General features: G+C 36.6%; 1 protein-coding gene across 8 annotated transcripts in view; it reads left to right on the forward strand.

The window, feature by feature from the left end:
* CEP170 (centrosomal protein 170) overlaps positions 1-15,678 on the forward strand; it is a 100,919-nt gene extending 85,241 nt beyond the window's left edge. For 5 of the 8 annotated variants that reach the window (XM_035320792.1, XM_035320798.1, XM_035320795.1 and 2 more), the window contains 6 exons: positions 905-1,082; positions 2,515-2,682; positions 2,956-3,044; positions 8,285-8,378; positions 10,512-10,563; positions 13,321-15,678. In XM_035320792.1, coding sequence (XP_035176683.1) covers positions 905-1,082; positions 2,515-2,682; positions 2,956-3,044; positions 8,285-8,378; positions 10,512-10,563; positions 13,321-13,607 — 868 coding nt within the window. In that variant the 3' untranslated portion in view covers positions 13,608-15,678. The remainder of the gene's footprint in view (positions 1-904; positions 1,083-2,514; positions 2,683-2,955; positions 3,045-8,284; positions 8,379-10,511; positions 10,564-13,320) is intronic. The other 3 variants (XM_035320793.1, XM_035320796.1, XM_035320797.1) reach the window with 2 other exon arrangements.
* The last annotated feature ends 5,810 nt before the right edge of the window (positions 15,679-21,488 follow it).

The raw sequence follows: 21,488 nt of genomic DNA on the forward strand, positions 1-21,488 counted from the left end.
GTCTGCTCTAAGCTGGAGACTCAGGGTGCCATAGTTACTGGGGGGCTCTTAACTTCTGCTTTGGGTTGCTTTTTGTTTTTTCTATCGGTCTTTTGGGGCATTCTGGGGAGGAGAGGCACAAGCAGAGCTAGGCAAGCTCCTTTGCTTTGCTTCCATGCTGCTGAGCAGAATACAGAGCTATTCTGTGATATTTTGTGATGTGGTGGATCAGAAAAAAGGAAAAGGCTTCTGTACAGCAACTGCAGAGGAAAACTGCAGCAGCAGTTTGGAGAACTTCAAACAGTAATTAGTTGCAGGAATCTTCAGCTGAGAAGCTGAATATATTTGTATTGCTCTGTCATATCCAAGCATGTTCTGTTTTTCCAACTGGCAAATTTGTCTTGATCTGACAATTTAGGGTATTGGTCTGGAATTTCAGACATGTAAGCAGCTTGATCTGAGCAAGTTGCAAGGCTGCTGGATGATCACAGGTCCTGAAGGAAGTTCTTTGTAGATAGGTTAACTGAGATATAAATTAAAGGTATTCTGTGCATTTCAGATTTACTGCATTTACATGAGTCATCTTTGCAGTATTTTCACAGTATTTCTCTTGAATCACATGTTGGACTTAACTGTGTGTGTTGCACACATATTTGCCTGGGAATCCTAGGAAGAAAACAAGGATGCTCTGTCTCTTGAGATTGCCTTCTACCATCTTCCTCTATAAATGCATATCAATAAAAGCTTCAGTCAAGAATTTGCTTTTGTGATTCTATGAATAGTCTTTCTATTCAGAGGGGCATGCACATTTTCATAGAACAGTTACCATCAAAAGATGGAACTTAGAAGCTGAAAGGCTGCCAGTTGGGCTGTACTGCTCCAGTAGTATTTCTAGGGGAGAAAGTAATGCTGTCTTTATTACTAGGATCAGTCAAGATCTGGCTCTCATCGCACGGGAAATCAACGATGTAGCAGGAGAGATAGATTCAGTGACTTCATCAGGCACTGCCCCCAGTACCACAGTAAGCACTGCTGCCACCACCCCTGGCTCTGCCATAGACACTAGAGAAGAGGTAGGAGATCTTCATGGAGAAATGCATAAGGTTCTTTCTTTTCTTTATTTCTTTTGCTTTTAGCATTTTGCATAGCCTTTTTAGTTATTTCCACCCAACCTGTACGCATGATCTGTTCTTTTTTTGATTCAAAGTTCTTTTACGTTCTGATAAATTACCCAGAAATGATTCTGTTAACACAGATTGTAAAAAATACCACCCAAATGCATCCTAGCTGTCTGTCTCTTTTTTTCCACAAAGCATAGGACCTAGATGGTTATTTGTTTCTTGCTTAACCATAGCCTTAGATATTGAATAGTATCTAAGTGCATTTAAAGATACTAGTGTGTATGCAGGGATATATATATGTGTATATATATATATATACACATATGTATACGTTTAATACTTTCTGTAGTAATTAAAAACAAAAAAGGCCCTCTTTTCACAGGTGACATTAAAGTTTCTTCTTCCGAACATTTAAATGCTTACGCACCATCAGCTAACAATAACTTCATATTTTCTCTCCTAATAACATTGTCAAAAACTGCCTTGAAAAAAGTTTGCCCTGTGATTCTATTAGTTCTAATTTTCTTAGACTATATCTTGTGTCCTTTTGTTTGAATATATTGACTAACTTGTTCTAGTAACCATCACAGTTCTAATGCCGGTAAACATGTTAATTTGAACTGAAACCATCACTTTTGACCATATTACAGTTCATCCTAATATGTTATAAATGTTTACTGCATTTTTTTCTTCATAGTATTCCTTTCAAAATGTGTTTATTCATTTTTGTGTATGTAAAGTTTGGTTAATACATCAGTTGACTTTTACTAGTAAAATACTGTCATTTTCTGTGGAAAAAAAGATATAAACAGTGACGAGAAACCTATGAGTTGTCTACTTAGAAAAATTATAACTACACCCACATAGAGTTTATTTTTAATTCTTACGGACTCATGGCTAAACTTCAGCAAGGAAAGTGCTCATTTTCTCAAATCCATCTAGATTACTCGGATTATTATGCTACTGCTTATTTTCTTCTTTAAAAAATCCTGTACAATGTGTACATACTACTGCAGGTGGCAGTATGTCCTTTAAGTAGGTATAGGTGCTTCTGTAATACTACAATTAATTGGGAAAAAATAAATAAATTTGATTGTACTGTACTTAATTTCACAAATATATTCCATTAATTAAAGGCCAAACCAGTTTATAGGTAACTATCATGTTACCTGTCTGAAAGCAAAATTTCTGTGGGCTGGTCATGTAGTTACCACGTATGTCTGCTGTTTGGAAAAATGGCATTCATTTTTACAAGGTATCGTTACATTGGCGATGCCTCAGTTTATACTACAAAAGACAACAGAATGATTTTTATTTGATAGACTTCTTGTAATCTGTTTCAAAAGGAAAAAAAGATTAGTCTCACTTCATCATTAGTTGGTTTCATAAACTGTGTTTTTATTTTACTCTCCAGTTGGTTGACCGAGTATTTGATGAAAGTCTCAATTTTAGAAAAATCCCTCCATTAGTGCATGCCAAACCACCAGAGGGGAATGGTCGGCCTAATGATGCTAGACCTCAGCTACCAGATATCACAGATCCCCCAACAATTACCCGAAGGAGGACTTGGAGCAGAGATGAAGTGAGTACACAAGTTCCACGATAGTAGTAGGTCTATTTTATTTTTTCACAATTGTCTCTCTGCTTAGTATTTCTACACTATCCTTTCATTCCTACCTGTATCAGGTAGCATTAATCCTAGAAAACATTCTTTGTGTGTTACTTAATTTGCAAAATATTCTAATATGATTGTATAGGATACTAACTAGAACACAAGTATGGTTTTTTTAAAGATAAAAAGGTAATTGAAAATATATGGAATTGTTTGTTTAATCTTATTTAAAACTTACTGCAGGTTATGGGGGACAGTTTGCTGTTATCCTCAGTCTTCCAGTTTTCTCGCAAGATAAGACAATCCATAGACAAAACAGCTGGCAAAATCAGGTAGGTTTGTGTTTTTTTTTTTTTAATTGTTGTTATTGAAAATCTTCTGCTCTCATCGACATTCCTAGTAGGAGACATGTATTATTCAGATACACGAAAGTGTTTGGTAGCAACTAATGTTTTAAAAAAGCAATATTAGTTATGTTTTTTGTTTTGTTTTTTTTTTTTGGTAGTGTTCAATAAGATTTGGAATTATTTTTTATCCATTATTGCTTGTGTGTGTTACACGTTATATGAAGTTAAATATCAGTAAAATTTGCATGCACGGAATAATATTTATCATACTTCCAGCAGAAGTGCTGTTGCAAAGCATGAAACTTCTGTGCAAAATCTACATTACCTCTATGCAAGTCTAATAGAACTCTCTTAAAAGATAAAGTGTACTGAACTGTGTATTTGCCAAGCTGATGTAAGGATCAGCCATTTTAGGAAGAAAAACAATTGGAGAGAGGAGAGCAGTTTCAGTAAATCCTTATGAAAAAGAATTTGCTCTGGAGACACTAACTAAAATAACAGATGATGACATCTGTTATTTTTAATTGAAAACTCCTGCTTAGATACTTAGATTCCTTCCAAAAATGTCATAGTAGCTAGCAGAAAGTACAGACATGTCAAAAATGATAACTTGTTTCTCTAGCAACAGCTGCTTTTAACTTGAATGAGTGAGCGGACAACCATTTGGTGACCACTTTATTTGACAAGAGGAAATACAAATTCTAAATAAAATGTTCAGGGTTGTATAATTCACATGTCTTTCTTCGTGTCTTTGTGCAGTTAATCATTTAAAAATAGTGTACATAAAAGAAAAAGTAAGTCACTTGGCTAAAATTCATGTATAACTTTTTTAATGTGATAAAATATTAGGTCTATAATTGATTGGTTTGTCTAGTAAGTGTCCCATACAGAAATCTTGGATGGATGACCAAATCACAGATTAAATTCATCATAGGGTGATGTAACGACTAAAAGCAGCAAAATACTAGCATATTTAAATGTTGTAGTCTCATGGGACTACTGAAAAAGACTTGACCATACAAATCAAGAAAAATAAATCAATATAAATCAGTAAAAACTATAGATTATCTGTCATTTCTAGTATTACTGTTTCTAGTAGGAAGAGTATAAGTGAAGAATCAAGTCTTTAAAACAGCCCATTCTTATTATATCTGTTCTATTTTTTGTTTGTGTGTCTGTTCTATTGTTACTGGTGGTTATAGGTAGCATTTGTGTGTTATTTCTGCTATCTCAGAACATGTTCACAAGCTGACATTTGTCTTGCTTCTTTTTCCAATTCACCATTTGTAGGCTACAAGATTATAATACTGGAATACACTGTTCAGTGCCTTTCCCTTCTTGGTTTCCCCAGATACATAATTTCATGTATCATTATTTATTTAAATATCCTTAGGCAAACGACACAAATTTCAGATACCAGTGAATTTGTGAAATGCAAATTTACGATGTAGTTACCCTCAAAACCTGTGTCAAATTAACAGAGTTCAACTTAATTACGTAGAATTTATTACAAACTGTGTAGAAATTCACAATTTATTCAAGTTTAATCTACCTCTGAGCGCATTGTATCACTTACTTTAACAGTTGATCCCAACAAGTAAGCAAAGAAACACGTACAAAGAGATACATAAGTGTGAGTGTTCTTTGAAAATCTTTCTAAAAGGCATTCAAAATACTGCAAACAGAAACATTGCAAAAATATTACATGAAGTTTTGCTTTGAGCATAATTCTCTGGGGAAATACAGTGACATCCATGAGGAACTCTGCTTACCAGTATATTTTTTTTCCTTTTAAAGCTGCATCATCGGAACAAGAATCTTACTTATTGACTGACTTTTTTATGGTAGGCTTGTAGGATGATACAAATCTTAAAATGCCTCAAAAGCAGTAGATAGTAGATGCTCTATTTTAATTGTGCTGATTTTTCTTGATGATTTGAAGCTTGTGATCTTTAAATATTTTGCTAGCACAGTTGTAGTTGCTTAACACAAACTGTGAGTTCAATACAGTGAATTAAAACAAATTTATGTATACAAATGCATTCTGAGAAAAACAGGTAATATAATATTCTTACATTTTTCTGCTAAGTTTTCTGAGTTTAATGGGTATGTCATATTACATTATAATTAATGCAACAATGATTTGATCATGTATGAAATTATAAACATAATCATACCTATAAGTATTCTATATACATTTAAAGAGAGTGGCATTACATCTTTCAATAAAAATATATTGGAAAACTTTTATCAATATGTAATTCTTGAGCATAATCAACAGAACTGTGATCAAAACTTCCTTTTCCTGCTACTCAGAATGGATTTGAATAATACGACGTTAATCATAATGTCATTGGCATTTTGAATTAGAAAAACACAATAGTTTTAGAATTGTTTTTAGAGAACACATAAGGGAGCAAAGAGCTATGTACATCAACAAAACTAAGGTAAATTCTGTAGTAAGTTCAACAAACTCCTAACCTATTCATTTCACTGAAGCTAAGCCAGTTAAAATTTCTGTCCAGAACAGACACAATGAGAATCAGTCAGGATTTGTCAAGCAAACAGTTGTGTATTCTTCCGGAGTACTTGACCCTGGAAGGAGATGAGAAAGTTTTATAGGCACCAGTGAGCTTGACTATGTTTTTAAGTCCTCCCTCAAATTTCATTGTTCACCAATGTAAGCTTCTTTCACAAGAATCAGCAGTATAGTGCAATTACAAATTTCACCATACGTACTAAAAAATTACATCCCTCTTGTCTGAGTTCATATGGTCAAAGACGTGCTTCCTGTAAACATAAACATTCTTATTTCTGTAATATTGTCGTTGCAGAAGCTATTTTTACTAAAAAGACCAGTTTCACTTTAGCTAAAATACTATGATCATAAATATTTTCAGTCATTTTTGACAAGATAATTATTGGAAATTAAAATGAGCAGAAATCAGTTGTGAAATTAATAAATCTGAGGAGAAAAATAAACGTGTATCTTTTTGGCTTGACTAGTTTCTTCCCTGTTTCATCAGATCTGCCATTTCTGTTTTCTACTTTATAGATAATGTTCAGAGTTCTACTGAGTTCTGTCATCATTCCTACCTTATATTAAGAAACAGGATTGAGAGAAGCTTCTGATGCTGTATTCCTTGGCTGAATTCTCTCAGAGCTTGCCAAGGTGTTTTTTTTTTTTCTTTTTTTTTTTTTTTTTCTTTTTTTCAGGTCATAGCATGGTGTTCAGCTTGAACCAGGTTCAAGTGCTCAATTCATTCCTTTCACCAAACCCTCTTCATATTTGCATTTTTCTTCAGGATAAGGTCATAGCTTGGGTGTTGCTAATATACTTATATTCATTGGTGTGTGTAATCAGGTTCTTACCCACTGGTGTACACAAAATGACATTGTAATTAAAAATTCTGTAGCACTCTTGCTGGGTATTCTGTAACCAATTATTTGCTTATGAATTGCTGTGGTGGGTTCACAGGAAGCAGATACGCAGCATGTTTGCTTTTCTGTCTTTGTATGTTTTAATGCGTTTGCAGGAATTTTCAGAGATTATGGAGGGAAGAGGTAAGTACGCTTTGCACTGACAAGAAAGACATAACAGTTTTTATCTGTGCTGTACAATATGAATGCAGTACTATTGGCCTGACTTGCAGCAGGCAAGTACCTGTTCAGTCGGGCAAAATCTAGGCAAAGCAATCAGCTCAGTGCAGGCACCACTCATCAGTTCCTGCAGTTGTTTGTGTGTCCTCCACAGTGCAACAAAAGAAAAACTGAGCACAACCAAAGAAGAAAGGTTAGGCAGATTTGCAACAAAAAGACTGGGAAAAGGCAAGAGCAGAAGGAAGAAATCTTGCAAAAAGGAAATAGGATTCCTCGAATAATATCAAAAACAAATAGGGCAGTCCAATTTATAGTGGAAATAATATCATTTTTTAAATTACTTTTTCCATTTTTCCTATTGTTTTAAATAAGATAACTTCTGAAGTGTAAATTTTTCAAATTGTAAAAGGTAATAACATAATCTCTAAAGGAGAGTAAGGGTGAAAGCACCACATACATAAGCAAGGTCATTAATCATATATAAATACAGAATATTTTAAGCTCATATGGACAAAAAGGTAAATTAAAAAGCAAGCAGTGTCATAATTTCTCTGCTTTTCTACTTGTGGTGTTTACTGCTAAATAAAGTCTTTGAGATGCACGGCATCATGAATTTGTACCTTAAGTAATTATTTCCTGAAAGTCCTACTGATGCTAGTAATTTCTTTAAAATATACTACTTTTAGGTTGTGGTTTTAAATTGATTTGCTTAGAGGTCTGTTTTACTGCAGGTCCAAGTCTAAAGTTAAGTCTAAAATACCATTAATGTTTGTTACAGTTGCATTTCCAGTTAGAGTTAGTATCTAATTTTAGCAATTAAAGAAGCAGATTTAGAATATACTCCACTAATGTCATTATGGTGTCACCTGAGGGGGGGAGAATACCCAGATTCTTAAATATGCACGGATTCCTTGTTTTCAATTGTGTAAATATGGACCATTTAAATTATGTTTATAATACAGCAATGTTATCACAGCAGGGAAGCAAAACAGTAAAAGCAAAACAAAAAAACCACCTGGGGAATCTCATAACATGCTTTGGGATTTTACAGATAATAGAAGTGAGTTCTTTAAACAAGTAATATTTGTATTGCTCAACTATGTGTATACAATTTGTGCACTGAGAGTTTTCATGCATTAGAAAAACAATATCTTCTGTGTAACATATTTTTAATTTCCAAAAGTTTTTTCCCTAATATAAAGTATAAATGTAGAAGTTGAATTTATGTACCAGTTTTAATCTTTTTAATATATTTTGCCATTGTTGTAAAATGCAACGTTAACAGGAAATTCTCTTACTACTATAAAGTAGTTTGAAAAATAAAATAAAATTGTCTCAGTGCTGGCAGAAAGAATCAACCATGCCTTTTCAATACCATAAGCAAGTATTTAGCTACACCATTACCATTTTAATGTAAATACAAATGATATTGATGAAACTCTGTATGCTACCCTACAAATTCAAACTTTATGGTTCAATTCCATCAGTTTTCAATATTTTCAGATTTTGGTTTTATTCAGTGTTCCATAGGCTGCTTTTTCAGATTGTGTATCTAATCTTTAAGTTTTAGTTTGTTTACCTTTTATCTACTTTAAACATACTATTCTTGCATTTCTTTGTTCTAGAATATTATTTAAGGACCAAGACAGAAATTGGGAAGAAATTGAAAACAAGTTGCGAGCGGAAAGTGAAGTTCCTATTGTGAAAACATCAAGCATGGTACGAATACATCCCTTCTCTGGGATAGAATGAACCTCTTCATCATACAGTTTCTAAATAGAACATGCTATATTCAATGATGTTGCAAACAGAATAACTGAAAAGGATGCAAACTGTTTACAGACTTTACTACTCACTATTACTTAACTGAAGATAACCATTGGTTTGAATGTTGGATGCTTTCAAATAACTTGTTTTACAATTTCGAGACTACTTTACCTAGTAATTAATCATATTTAGAGAAATAGTTATATTTTGATATATGGGAAGGAAAAGAATCTGTAGACATTGTAATAAAAACACTCTTCAAATCTAATCACTTTAATTTTAGGCTGAAATGACTACTGTAGGGTACCAACTACAGCTCTAGTTGAATTGTACAGTCTTCTACCCCTGCATAATCAGAAATATTTCATGACCAGACTGTGTGACAGTGTGAGGGAATGGAGCACAAGTGTTTTTTCCTGGTATACTTGTCCTCTGCTTCTAAACACAGAGCATAAGGTTTGAAAAACATTTCTGCATGTGAGAGCAGGTGGAGAGCCTATCTGTATTACACTGACTGCTGGAGTATTGTGCTGCTAGGAAAGTCAACTTATGGAGGCAGCTTTCTTTTCTGAGGGAAAGGCAGAGAGGAAACATGTCCTTCCTTCTGGACTGATACAGAAGCAAAATACACTCGTAGTTCATATGTTCCTGAACTGGCTAGTACGTCTCCGTTATATCATGACAAGTTTTTACAGTATAATATGCATCCAGATTGATTTTTCCTGAAAATATTAAAAACTTGGCTTGTAATTTCTGCAGAATGTTGGGGGAGTTTGTTTATTTGTTTTCAAAGTTTAATTAATCAAGTTACTCATGGAAATGTGCAATTTCAGAAATATGATCATATAATTATCTTATCCATGTCCAGAATAAGAACAAAGTTTAGTGTTTTACATTCTAAATGCCATGAATATGTGATTTTTAAGGCTTTCATGAAAAAGACAGATTTTTTTTGTATGTTTGGTCAGCACTTTACAATTTTTTCTTCCAATGCTTTAAAGCATCTCACATTGTTTGAAAGTGTATGTTTTTTTGGTCTATGCACTTATTTTCAAGTTTCTGCTTAGTATTCAGAGCAGTGTATCATTCATTCAAACCCATACTAAAGCAGTGCTTTTTTTTTTTTTTAACCACAAAATCTTATGAAAAGTTAGCAGAGGACAACGGTAGCTGATGTTTGCTTTGACCTTGGAACATGCATGTCCAGCTCAGACGTGGAATTTACTTAAAGATAATGGCTTTGTAAAATCCAAGATACAGTTTCTTGGCCAGCCACAAAAATACACATCAAATTAGTCAGTGCAGAGATCTTTCAATAGGTTTCTGAAATTGAGCACCTGTGAAAATTATCTGCTTATAAAGATCGCTGATAGCTTTCCTTAGCAATCAGATTAGCAGTATTCTTCAGTGCAGAATTCTTCAACAGCAGGATTTACATAGTTATAATCCAAAGTGTGGTGCATTTAATGATTGTTGTGTTCCTGACTGCACTGCCATGGCTACGTCTGTGTTAGCAAGCAGCGCAGGGCAGAGGCACTATAGAGGCAAATGAGTGCTGAGGGCCCAGCACTGGTGCAGTGCAGGCCCTCACAGGTGCATGGCCCAGTGGTTGAAGGTAAAATCCTAATGCAGTCATCTTGCTGCCTATTCTGACTCGCATCCAAGCAAGGTTATGAATCAGCTTGTCTACCCCATTGATACTGGGTTTATGTGTTGACTTTCCTTTGAAGGTTTGCTTTGTTTCTACACAACTGGGATGCCTATGGGTGAGTTCTTGAGAAAAATTAGTGTAGGCAATTAAGCAAGGGACAAAACGAGGTTTTGTTGACTTGGGCTATTGGCCAGTCAAGAAAAATAGTTCATTTCCAAGAGGGCCACAGTGGTCCATCCTGAAGCACCTAGGGCCCATGGTGTAAATGGCACAGCCCCACCCAGCAAGGGTGTTCCTGATGCAAGGAGGAACAACACAAACACTATATTGCAAAATCTGGAGAGAGGGGTTATTTGCTACTGATACATAGTTTGAATGTCTTTTTCCTTACTGAAACATGTCCTTGAGCATTTGAATATTCGATTCTTTCCTAGGAAATATCATCGATCTTACAGGAACTGAAACGAGTTGAGAAACAGTTGCAAGGTAGAGATCCTTTTTCACTTTTCTTTCTAATCATTGTCTGCTTCCAAATTCTATTATTTTTATATATATATATATATATATAAAAGAATATATATATAAATATATTCATTATATTTGTATCAGAAATAGTGTGGCCAACAAGACCAGGGAAGTGATTGTCCCTCTGTACATGGCTTTGGTGAGGCCTCATTTCAAATACAGTGTTCAGTTTTGGGCCCCTCACTACAAGGACATCAAGCTGCTTTGGAGCATGTCCAAAGAAGGGCAACAAAACTGCTGAGGGGTCTAGAGAACAAGGCTTATGAGGAGCAGCTGAAGGAACTGGGGTTGTTTAGCCTGGAGAAAGGAGGCTCAGGGGAGGCCTTACCTCTCTCTACAACTACCTCAAAGAAGGTTGTAGCAGTGTGGGGGTCAGCCTCTTCTCCCAAGCACCAAGTGATAGGACAAGAGGAAATGGCCTGAAGTTTTGATAGGGGAGGTTTAGGGTGGATATTAGGACTAAGATTTCTTCACTGAAAGGGTTGTGAGGCATTAGAACAGGCTGCCCAGAGGAAGTGGTTGAGTCACCGTCCCTGGAGGCATTCAAAAGATGGGTAGATGTGGTGCTTAGGCACATGGTTTATTGGTAGACTTGGCAAAGCTATGTTGACATTTGAATGTGATTATCTTAGAGGTCTTTTCCAACTTAAATGATTCTATGATTTTTTATATATGAAACAAAAATGCCACATCTTATTAAAATATGATCACAGTATGTTACCTAATTTAATACCATATAATTACTGGCATATCTGGTAAATAAACATCACTGAATTGTATTAAAACAGAATAGTGATTAATTTTTTTATGTGGCTGAGAAAAGGCTCAATTTACAATGAAATAGTCCAGAGAATCCCAGAAGAATTACTTGTGAAACTTCCTTTATATAAATATTTCTGTGCGAAAATTTTGAAGAGTAGGTGATAGCATATCTACTGAGATTAGACTTTATAAAATAGTGTTCGCACATCAGTAATACCCTTATGTGTAGAACAATTCGGTATAAGTAATACTCTGGGACTATATAGGAAATCTAAAAAAAAGAAAAAAAAAAAGTCAGATTTATCTAACACCATAAAATGAAAATTTAGGATCGGTTTTTGAAATCTTCCCTTCACACTAGGTCTGTTCTCTGTAATTGCGGAATCCACAGACTATGAAATAGAACAGTTATTTCTTTGCTTTTTCACATACAAAGACTTAACCTACATGTTAAAATGGGGGGGGAGGGGGGAAGCATTGACAAGGTCTGTTATTTAGACATATATTCCATTTATCAAAGTCAACCTGACAGCTATATATATTTTAAAATTGAGACAGTGCTCTCTTTTAACAAATGACAGGATGCAAGAGAACAGCACAAAGTGGCACAGGGGAGGTTCAGGCTGGTCGTTAGGAAAATTTCCTTTGCAATGTGAGTGGTTGAACACTAGAAGAGGCTTCCTAGTGAGTTGTTTGATGGCCCATGTCTGTCAGTGTTCAAGAGCCATTTGGACAATGCCCTCAACTTTTGGCTCAATGCCTTAACTTTTGGTTAGTCCCTTAGTGGTCAGGCACTTGGACTTGATGATCTTTGTAGGTCTCTTCTGACTCAACTGTTCTAATTCTAAAAAGAGTTTACATTTTTGTGGTGTTTATACTTAGATCACTGCTTTACTTGGAGGGGTCAAATGAATTGATTGTCCTTGTTCATGTATAATCATAATTGTATTATCTTTGTTTTAAATTTCCTTTTTTTAAAAATTCAGATTTAATCCTCCATTAATATGTGTGGTGTTTTTTTTAAAAAAAAAAAAAAAATTCAGGGGAAATCATTAGTAACTTTTATTGACAAATTAATATTTGTTTCATGCTAATTTTCAAGAAAACGTTAATTTGTTACAAATTAGGTTATATTCAGATTACATAACAAAGAAATAAGGTCCAGAAAAAGAGACCAAATTTCCTTGTGTACGCAGTGGTATTCAAATGTATGTTAATTTAGTTTTGGAAATAGAACAGAGAAAGGTTCTGTTAAATATGACACATGTATTAATAGTTCAGCAAAATAAACATGTACTGGGCACTTTCAGTTTGCCCTCACTATCTGGAAGGAGAGGGACAATAAATCCATCATTATGTATAAAAGGATAAATGATGGCTTTTTTTGGTACAAATTTAATTCAATTGTGTAGTCAGCAGCTGTGGATACTTGGGCATGGGGAGGGATGCAACATAATGCGCTTGTAATATTAAAGAAACAGTCCCTTAAACATGACTAAAAATCCCATCTTTCTTTCCAGTCCCCATAAGCAAGTCAGAGACAGTTAGTCATGTCTTACCACCCCCACATCAGGCAGTGCTTAGTTTTGCAATTCCCTTTCATGTGCTATTTTAATAAATGTAAATGCTTTTAAACATATGTATCGGCTACATATATGTTGTATATACCATTGTATTGCAGTGGTCAGCATATATAAAAAGTTTCTGTCTGCTGTCATAAAAACAGAAGTGTTAGAATAGGATTTTACATCTCCAGTTAGATTCTGAATAGTTGAGAGAGAACTCCAGTTACTGATCCCGTTGGGATCATTTGTAGGCTTTTACTCTCGTCAGAGATGTTAATATGTGAACAGAATAAAAAGTAAGGAGATACGAATAAGCCATTTTCATTAGTGCAGAAGATAATGTTTTTCATGGTTTCCTCCCTATCCCTTTCATCTTTTCTTGATTGCTTAGCAATTAATGCTATGATTGACCCTGATGGTACCTTGGATGCTCTGAGCAACTTGGGATTTGCCAGCCCCATCTTACCAGCTCAGCCGAAGCAGAAGTCCAGTCCTATTTCCCAAAACACCCGTCCTCAAGTGCAGCCAAACTGCCAGCCTGAAGCACGGGCTCCTCGACCCACTGCCGTCCCTGCTGCAGCTGAATTTGAGACCACTGAATCTGAGTCGGATTTCAGCATACATTTCAATAGGTTTAATCCAGATGGCGAAGAAGAAGATGCCACTCTGCGTGAATGACATCTCAGTGTTGATACAAATACCATTCACGTGGGATGTTTTGAAATAATGGAAAGATTATAATATTGGTTTTATAACTAAAAAATAAAAAAGGCTTGGTCAAACAGCAATTGCAGCAATTGTTTTATTAAACCAGTTTTCTTTAACTGTGATGCTTTGATTGTCACACAAATCCTTTTCAAATCATAAAGACATGCATAGATACCAGTGTAGGAAAGCAGATTGTGGCAGGTTTGCCCTTTGTGGTTGTGTGCTTTGCAAAAGAATTACTATATCAGCAGTTTTCCCTTAACAGATTTATTTCTTTTTAAAAGCCATGCGAGCAGTCTAACATTTAATGTTACTGAAACCCCAAATCTCTTTGCCAAGCTGCTCTATTTAATGGACTTCCTCCTCTAAAGTTTGTACAGAACTGTTGAACAGTTACATTCGATCCTGAATTAGATGATTTATATAGGAAGCATTATCTTTGACTACAATGACACATTACTGCAAAAGGTAAGACAGATTTCAGAAAACATTCATTCTTGTGTGCTGAGGATCTCAAACAGTTCTGTGATTTATATAACCTTGTTGCTGCGTAAGTTGTCTTGGGGTTTACAGAGTTCACGTATTATGTTTGCACTATGATTTGCTGGGAGTGGTAGGTGAACATATCGGTATCATTAAACAGCAAACAGTGTTTTGGTGTACATAGAAATCTGATAATACTGTACTTGCATTAACATTGCAGTGTTTTAATTTACTTTCTGAAAGGACTATTTGGCACTTTTTGATCTTCAAATGTCTTTTTGATGTTAATAAAAGTAGAAGTATTTCATATTCCTGTCCAAATGTTTGTTGAAACTAGGAAACAAATTTAAACATGCAGCAATGTGGGACATTTTAAAGCATATTGAGGCAAATGGGCTCTCACCAATTCAAATGCAACATAAGCTTATGAAAGAAATTACCGTTCCTTGGAATGATCATGAGATGTAAAATTTTTCGTTAGGGTCTTGAAATAGAGTTGTCATAATTTGCTTGATCAATAGATGCACTCCCAAGCAAATGATTTTAATTTGTTTCTGTATATTTTCCCATAGTCTTGCTAGTAAAGCTGTCTCTGTCTTACATGTTTAAAAGGATTCTGGAAGAAGACTGCTAACACAGACACTTTGCTTATGCCACTGAAAAGCAAGTCTATTTAAAGTTTCCTATATAAGCCTATTTTCCATATAAGTTGTCCCAGTAACTTAACATTTGGAAATAATAAAAATAAAAGTAAATTACTTTGTATTTCCAGAACACTGTAATTTGGAGGAATGTTATTTCTGTTAAATGTAACTAATAGACTGGAATTTTCCTATGTTTGCATCAGTCTCTATATATTAAGGTTAAAGATACAGTTTTGCAGCTTTTATGAAATGGTCTTTAATATCAGCAATAATCCTATATGACATTTGTTTAAAAAATCTACTTTCTGTACACTTTTAAATTGTACAGGCTTTCAGAAATCAGTAAAAGTTGGACCAGTTAATAAAAACACAAAAACTTTTTTTGTAGAGATGTAAAAACAAAACCACTAATCTGTTGTATAATGGATTTCATATTTTCTTTAAAAAAAATTAAAAGCAAACAGCCTTCATGTATGACTCAATATGCTCTTCTCCAGCTAACTGTGGAAGCCTGAACTACACTAGTTTACAGGGCTACAAGAAAAGTTTTAGAAGGTGCAGAAGGGCAAAAACAAATTGAAGCTAGAGCTAGGTATTGAAAACAGAGTGTACCAAACCATCGCCATAATTCCTTCTTTTGTTTAATGCTTGGAAACATAATTTTTCTGCAGACTCAAGTGGGAAGTAGGAGATGGCTAGGAAGGATTAAAGGTGCAGGCTCTTCATGCAAGATTCTGTTTGTGTTCCTTCAGGCGTTTATACCTTTATGTTCTGTAATAAGCATTTTGCATTACTATGTTCTTATTTTATATGAACATGTTCTCCTTATTTATTTTTGTTACATTTATTATGTATGTTATTTTGTTATATGCATTTACAACTCCATTTTTAAATAAAGTGTTTCTGGAACTTTATGAATGTGTGAGTATGTAATTGAGGGCTGGGAAGTTCCCACAGTCCTCCTGCATTCCACCTTACCTGTACTGAAATAGGAAATCGCATTTTTCATAAAATCTTCTTGACTGAAAAGGCTGTAGTATCGCCACCACTGCATCATTTATTTCGTGCTGACACTACTGGCTTGTTTTCCTACACTAGGATTTGTCACAACGTTTGAATTGACTTTTGTTTGCAAAACTAGAGGTAAAAATAGTCCAGTATGCTGGTCACCAAATAGTGACTGTTTCCCCCTTTATGGAATGAAAATAAGCGACCTTTATTGCACCTGCCAGGTGCAATATCAAATCGTTTCCAGACTGCTTTCCTTGTGCTTCATATATTGGAAAACTTTATTGAACATTCTGGTTTGGCTCCAGGTTGGTGCCTTTTTTTCTTTTGTCCCAGCTTAGATTTTGCAACAGCTTTCCTGCAAGACACTGCATTTCCTCCTCTGCAGTTAGTTTCATGGAAGTACAGAACTGAGTTTAGTGTTAAATTCCAACAATTCTTTCTCAGCTTGCACGTTTCAGCATTAGTGAACTTATCTCAGGGCCGACATTAGCACCTGACATAGAATCACAGACTCAAGTAGGTTGGAAAGGATCCTTCAGATCAAGTCCAACCATCAGCCTAGCACTTCCAAGTCCACCCCTAAACCATGTCCCTAAGCTCCACACCTCTCTTAAATACCTCCAGGGCATTCTGAGCTTAGGAGAGGTGGTAGGTTTCAGCCTACCTGAGCAGGGTTGGCTCATTGCTGTAAGCAGCATTTGCCACTTGGATGTGTTTCTAGGCTCCTGAGCAGATGTTTGAGAATCTGAACTTCCAACCTTGGCCAGCTTAAGTATTTTTCAAATCTTAAAGTATCATTAACATAGAAAGTCACTTCCTTCTTAGCGGATTTTATTTGGATAATAAATGTATTTTATGCAACCGGCTGTTCAACAAATGATGTCTTTGTCCCCTAATGCTCCAGCACTCAATGCAGCACACAGCAACCTCAATTATAGGTTTAAAGTTAAGCATAGCTTCTCGCCATCGAGTCAGTGGAAAGGTTTGTCTAACTGAAGTTACATACCTGCATGACTGAGTGCAAAATCAGATCACCACATTTAGGTTTTTGCTTGTACGCACTTCTGTGGAGTTCAGAAAGTTGCCCTCTAGCACAGGACATTTAAAAGTGTTTTAAAATGAGATGATTATAAGCTTTAACCTGAAGTTGCAAAAGCAACGATTTTTAAATTAGTAGGAAGAAATTCATGCTACTTGCGATCTGTGGTTTCTTTTAATTGATATTTAAATTCCTCCAGCCTAGGAAACATGCTGGAACATGTCCTACTGCTTTAAAATGCAGTCAGCCAAAAAATGGAACGCATAAAATAGGAGAAAAAAATCTATAAAGCAAGAGGTATGATTAAAAAGCATAGCTGAAGGAAATTTCTAATTAAGGCTTTTCTCCAGGGAGACACAGTGAAACCTCGAGGCTTTGGAGGATCACTGCAGATCAATGAAGCCGTCTTGCCGCTTTCTGAAGTCTCCCAGATGGCAGGACAGAGTGCTGGCACAGATAATGTTACAAACAGCGCTATTGCCTGTAGGCTTGCAGCACATGACTGAGGCCAAAGAAGGAGCTACAAGACCCTACCCTCCAGTGGTGCTTTCTGGCCGAGCTACACCTTCACAGCCAGTTTGCTCCCTCCCTGCCCTTTCCCCTGCCGGGTTTCTGGCATCACTCCTTGCTGTTGGGCTGGAGGAGTCCCCTGGGTCAGCCAGCAACACACTTTGGAGCTGCTTCTTCCCCTGGCAGACCCAGAGACTTCAAGCATTGCATGATTAATCCCCAGTGCTGTGCTTCAACATTTTCATGACTCTCCTGAAACCCTTTTTTCCAGGCCTCTCCTTATTTCTCTCTATTAGTCAGCACCGAATGCCATGATGTGTATCAGTTTCTTTGAACGTGTGTGTTTTTTATGTGCATGAGAAGTGCTGTAATTTCCCATGTAAATTATCTTGGGTTATGTGCATATATTTAAATATTTTTATGTTTTTAATCTTAAGATTTAATGAGCTAACGGAGATCATATCAATAGAAGTTTTCAGCCACCAATACCTGGGGCTTTCGATCTGCCGCCAGCAAAACCCTATTAACCAGTTTTGCAGCACTGATGCAGCTGTTCATTTTAGTTTTCTAATGTAATGTCATGACTCCATTTCAAAATATAGGAAGAAGCACAAAGTGAAAGACATTCAAGTAATTGCTTTTTGTTTGATGGCCCAAAAATTATCAGGAATATATAAAAGATTATATTTTTACAACCCTCTGGTTAATCACAAGCCAGTTTCCCTGTAGGACAGCGTGCAGCAGGAGGGTTCTGTAGGAAGGCTCTAGTCCTGAGCCTCACTTATTGATTGTGGCCGTATTGCTCTTGTATGTTAAATGTCCACAGGATCATGATACCAAAAAACATATTGTCAATTACAGTATATACGGCTCAGAAAAGGTCTAAAAGCCATTCACCCACCTGTCAACTTCTCATAAAAAAAGATAAATACAGTGATGTACCGTCCTGAGCACCTGATTGCTTCTGGAAGAAAAAATTCTGAAGCCCCTAAAATTTTCTAGTTAAACTGCTACTTACCAGGAATTCAAAGTGTTAAAGATGTTTTGAGAAAGGTCACATGCCCCATAAAGTCTGGTGTCCTTTGAAATAAGATCAAGTTGCCTAGTTTCTTCTTGAAGGCTCAGGATCGTGGCTGAGGCTTTCATCTCACTCAGGAGTCAGGAAGGACAGAGCTAAGTGGATAATCCCACATTCTGTACGCGGTTTGTTACCATCACTATCAAAGGAGAAATGAGAGGCAGAAGAGCCAGTGATCATTACATGATGGTCAAGTTATCTCCGGCCCCTCCTGGCTCTGGCTATGCCAGCACTCTGGCTCTCCTGCTTCTCTCCTTTAATGGCAATTTCAGCAAAAAATGTACTAGATTTGTCTTCCTGTTTTTCTCTTTGATATAAACCACTGTGCTGAGCTCTGAAAAGCAGATAACAAAGACAAAGCAGTGCTGCTATTAGCAGCAGCAGGACTTCTAAGGAAAGAAATTGTCATCTGGTACAGAGTAGCTTGGTGAACCAAGCTGGAACAAATGATGTATGGACTCAGGGGAATCCAAAAAAAGTGCACTACGCTCAGGTGTAGAAATTCCTCAGGTAAATCAAATGGGAAGGGAAGGGAAGGGAAGGAAAAGGGGAAAGGGAAGGGAAAAAGAAAATATAGAAAATCTTCTCAGAAAGCATTTTTTAAAAAGATTTCAGTTTCCTGGAAAGATCTGAAGAAAAAAAAATTTTGATTGGACCAACCTCTACCAAATGCGCAGATAAATCTGCAAAACCAGCTACAATTTTCCCAATCTGAATTTCTAGAACTAACAAATGATGTTGCAAAGAACTTCAAAGTGTTGGAGATTTCCATGGAAGCTGTTTGCCTGGGTGGAAAATCAGGCTGTGCTGAGGAGGCTATCTTTACCCAGCAGAGGGTAAGGGTAGGGGGGCATATGCACTTTCCTGAGACATTCGTGTTCTCAATCAGGAGCAGCGAGAGCTGGCAGTGCCATCCCTGTGGCTCTGCAGACCGTGGGCACGGACACGGCAGGCAGCCAGAGCAGCTGTGGGAGAGTCACTGGTGGGACAGGGGCATGAGTCCAACAGACACGGAAGGGTGATATGCCAGCAAGGGCTCTGGAAAAGAGTGAGTCCTTCCCTACAGGATAAAAACAGGGTGCTGGCCTTATTCATTATATTTTGAACACTTCCGAAAGCTTCAGTAAATGATTACATCTGTTTCCTAGAATGACAGAAACTTTTGGCAACACAAAAGTGAGGGCAGCTGTTCAGCTCAGTGACAGAACTGTGAAACGATGGCTCAAACAGGGCTGCTTGAAGCAGACGAAGGAAGTGCCTCAAGGGCTTTGTGAAGACCCTTGAGCCGGTTCAAAAACATGAAAGGGGAGGAAAGGGCCATTGCTACATGGAGATATCAGAAGCAGCCACATGTTGGTGCTTAATCTCCAAATTTAATATTCTTTGCTGTTACAAAAGTCCTCAGAGATTAAAAGAAAATGAAGTTCTCATGTCTGAGCTATAACATGAATCGTTCTGGCTCAGTTTATACATTCACTACCTTATTTCTAAAAGTTTTTCCTTGTATTCCTTTGACTGACTGGGAAGTTGAAAGTCTGGAGTATTTTTATCCCCTCCGTCTCAGTGCATGAGCTACACATGCATAACAACAAAAATAAATTTGCCCATTTACTTTTCTTAGTATTTTTTTTTTTCCTGCTGACAGATGTTCGTAAGAAAAATACATTATATATGAGTGAACACTTCCCAGCTTTTACCACACTGAAAAGTGTTGCAAACGCAGGTTGGAGAGTGATCATTTGGTGCCTTTACACACATGCCCCAGCGCTATGAGGGCTTAAAGCTTCTTGTTGCAGGCTTTTGCTCTCCTGAGAAATACAAGAATTTGAACATCATACAGGAAGAGTTTTGAAGCACCCACGAATGCAGCAGCCCTAAGCTTTAGTCACCGAGCAGCAGTGACTTGCAGGCTCGCCACTGAGATAAGGTGCTCCCTCATTCTCTCACAGTGCCCAGTGCTCTGCTGCTCAGCGGTTTCTCTTATGTTCCTCTCTGGGCTGCTCGTATGGATTCCCCCCCCCCCCCCCCCTTTTTTTTTTTAATAAAGAAATTAAAAATAAGTTTTCAGAAAGATCTTAATGTACTTTGCAGAGAATTTGAGTCAAAACACAGTTGATAATCTGGTTATCAAATTGCTAATATTAACATAATAAATGAGCAAATGAAACATTTCCCAAGACCTCCACAAATGTGGATTAGACTTTGTTTTGCTTATTTTTGTCCTTATCCATTACAGGATTGCTCCAAAAATTGCTTTTTGTGCCATTAACCATGAAATTCCAGTCCTGAACATCTATGCATTCAAATAAATGTCACTGTCTTCAGATCTGATTGAAGACCACTTTATGGGCCCTTTGGTACCTTCACAGACTTTCTATGCTCTGCACTGCTTTGTTTCCCCAGACACCATCATACTAGTTTCTGATCAGCCCATTGCAAGGAATTAATCAGACACTGGCCAAATAATGCTACAGATACAGGCAACAAAGAGGGATAGCAATGTGCCTGGCAGGTGGAGCGCAGCACCAGGAGCTGTTTTATAGTTTCTCTGAAGGGCAGATACTTTCATAAGGCAGATATTCAGTACAAAGCACTACCAAGCCGCTGCTCTCTAGTGATGAAGCACAACAACTGCAGGGGAGCGCACGCCGAAGTGCTGCCCTGCGTGGTAAGCCAGCAGAGCTGCCTCTCTCCACTGCGCTACAGCTGAAGCAGTTGCACCAGATTTCCACCAATAACTGAATCTGTCTCCAGAAAAATGCACTTCCTGTGTACCTAGGTCTACATTAATTAATAATTGTTGTGTTTTGTAATGGGAGGAGATTATAACTAAAAGTAAAACCTGCCTTAAAAATCATGAGAGCTTTCCTTGACTGATTTTCTTTCTGCTGTTTGAAAATACAGCTTAGTACAATGCCAACTATTCATTTATTTTTCTTTATTATCAAGCAGCTCTCTGAAGAGCAAAATGGGACCATATATTGCCACATGGATTTTAAAGAGCTCTTTCTAAAAGCAGAATTCAAAATAAATCAATTCTCCACGGGATAGAGACGGTGTAAATAATTCTGCAGTCGTCACAGTCT

This window comes from Oxyura jamaicensis, chromosome 3 (genome assembly GCF_011077185.1).
Source record: "Oxyura jamaicensis isolate SHBP4307 breed ruddy duck chromosome 3, BPBGC_Ojam_1.0, whole genome shotgun sequence".
Taxonomy (NCBI): Eukaryota; Metazoa; Chordata; class Aves; order Anseriformes; family Anatidae; genus Oxyura; species Oxyura jamaicensis.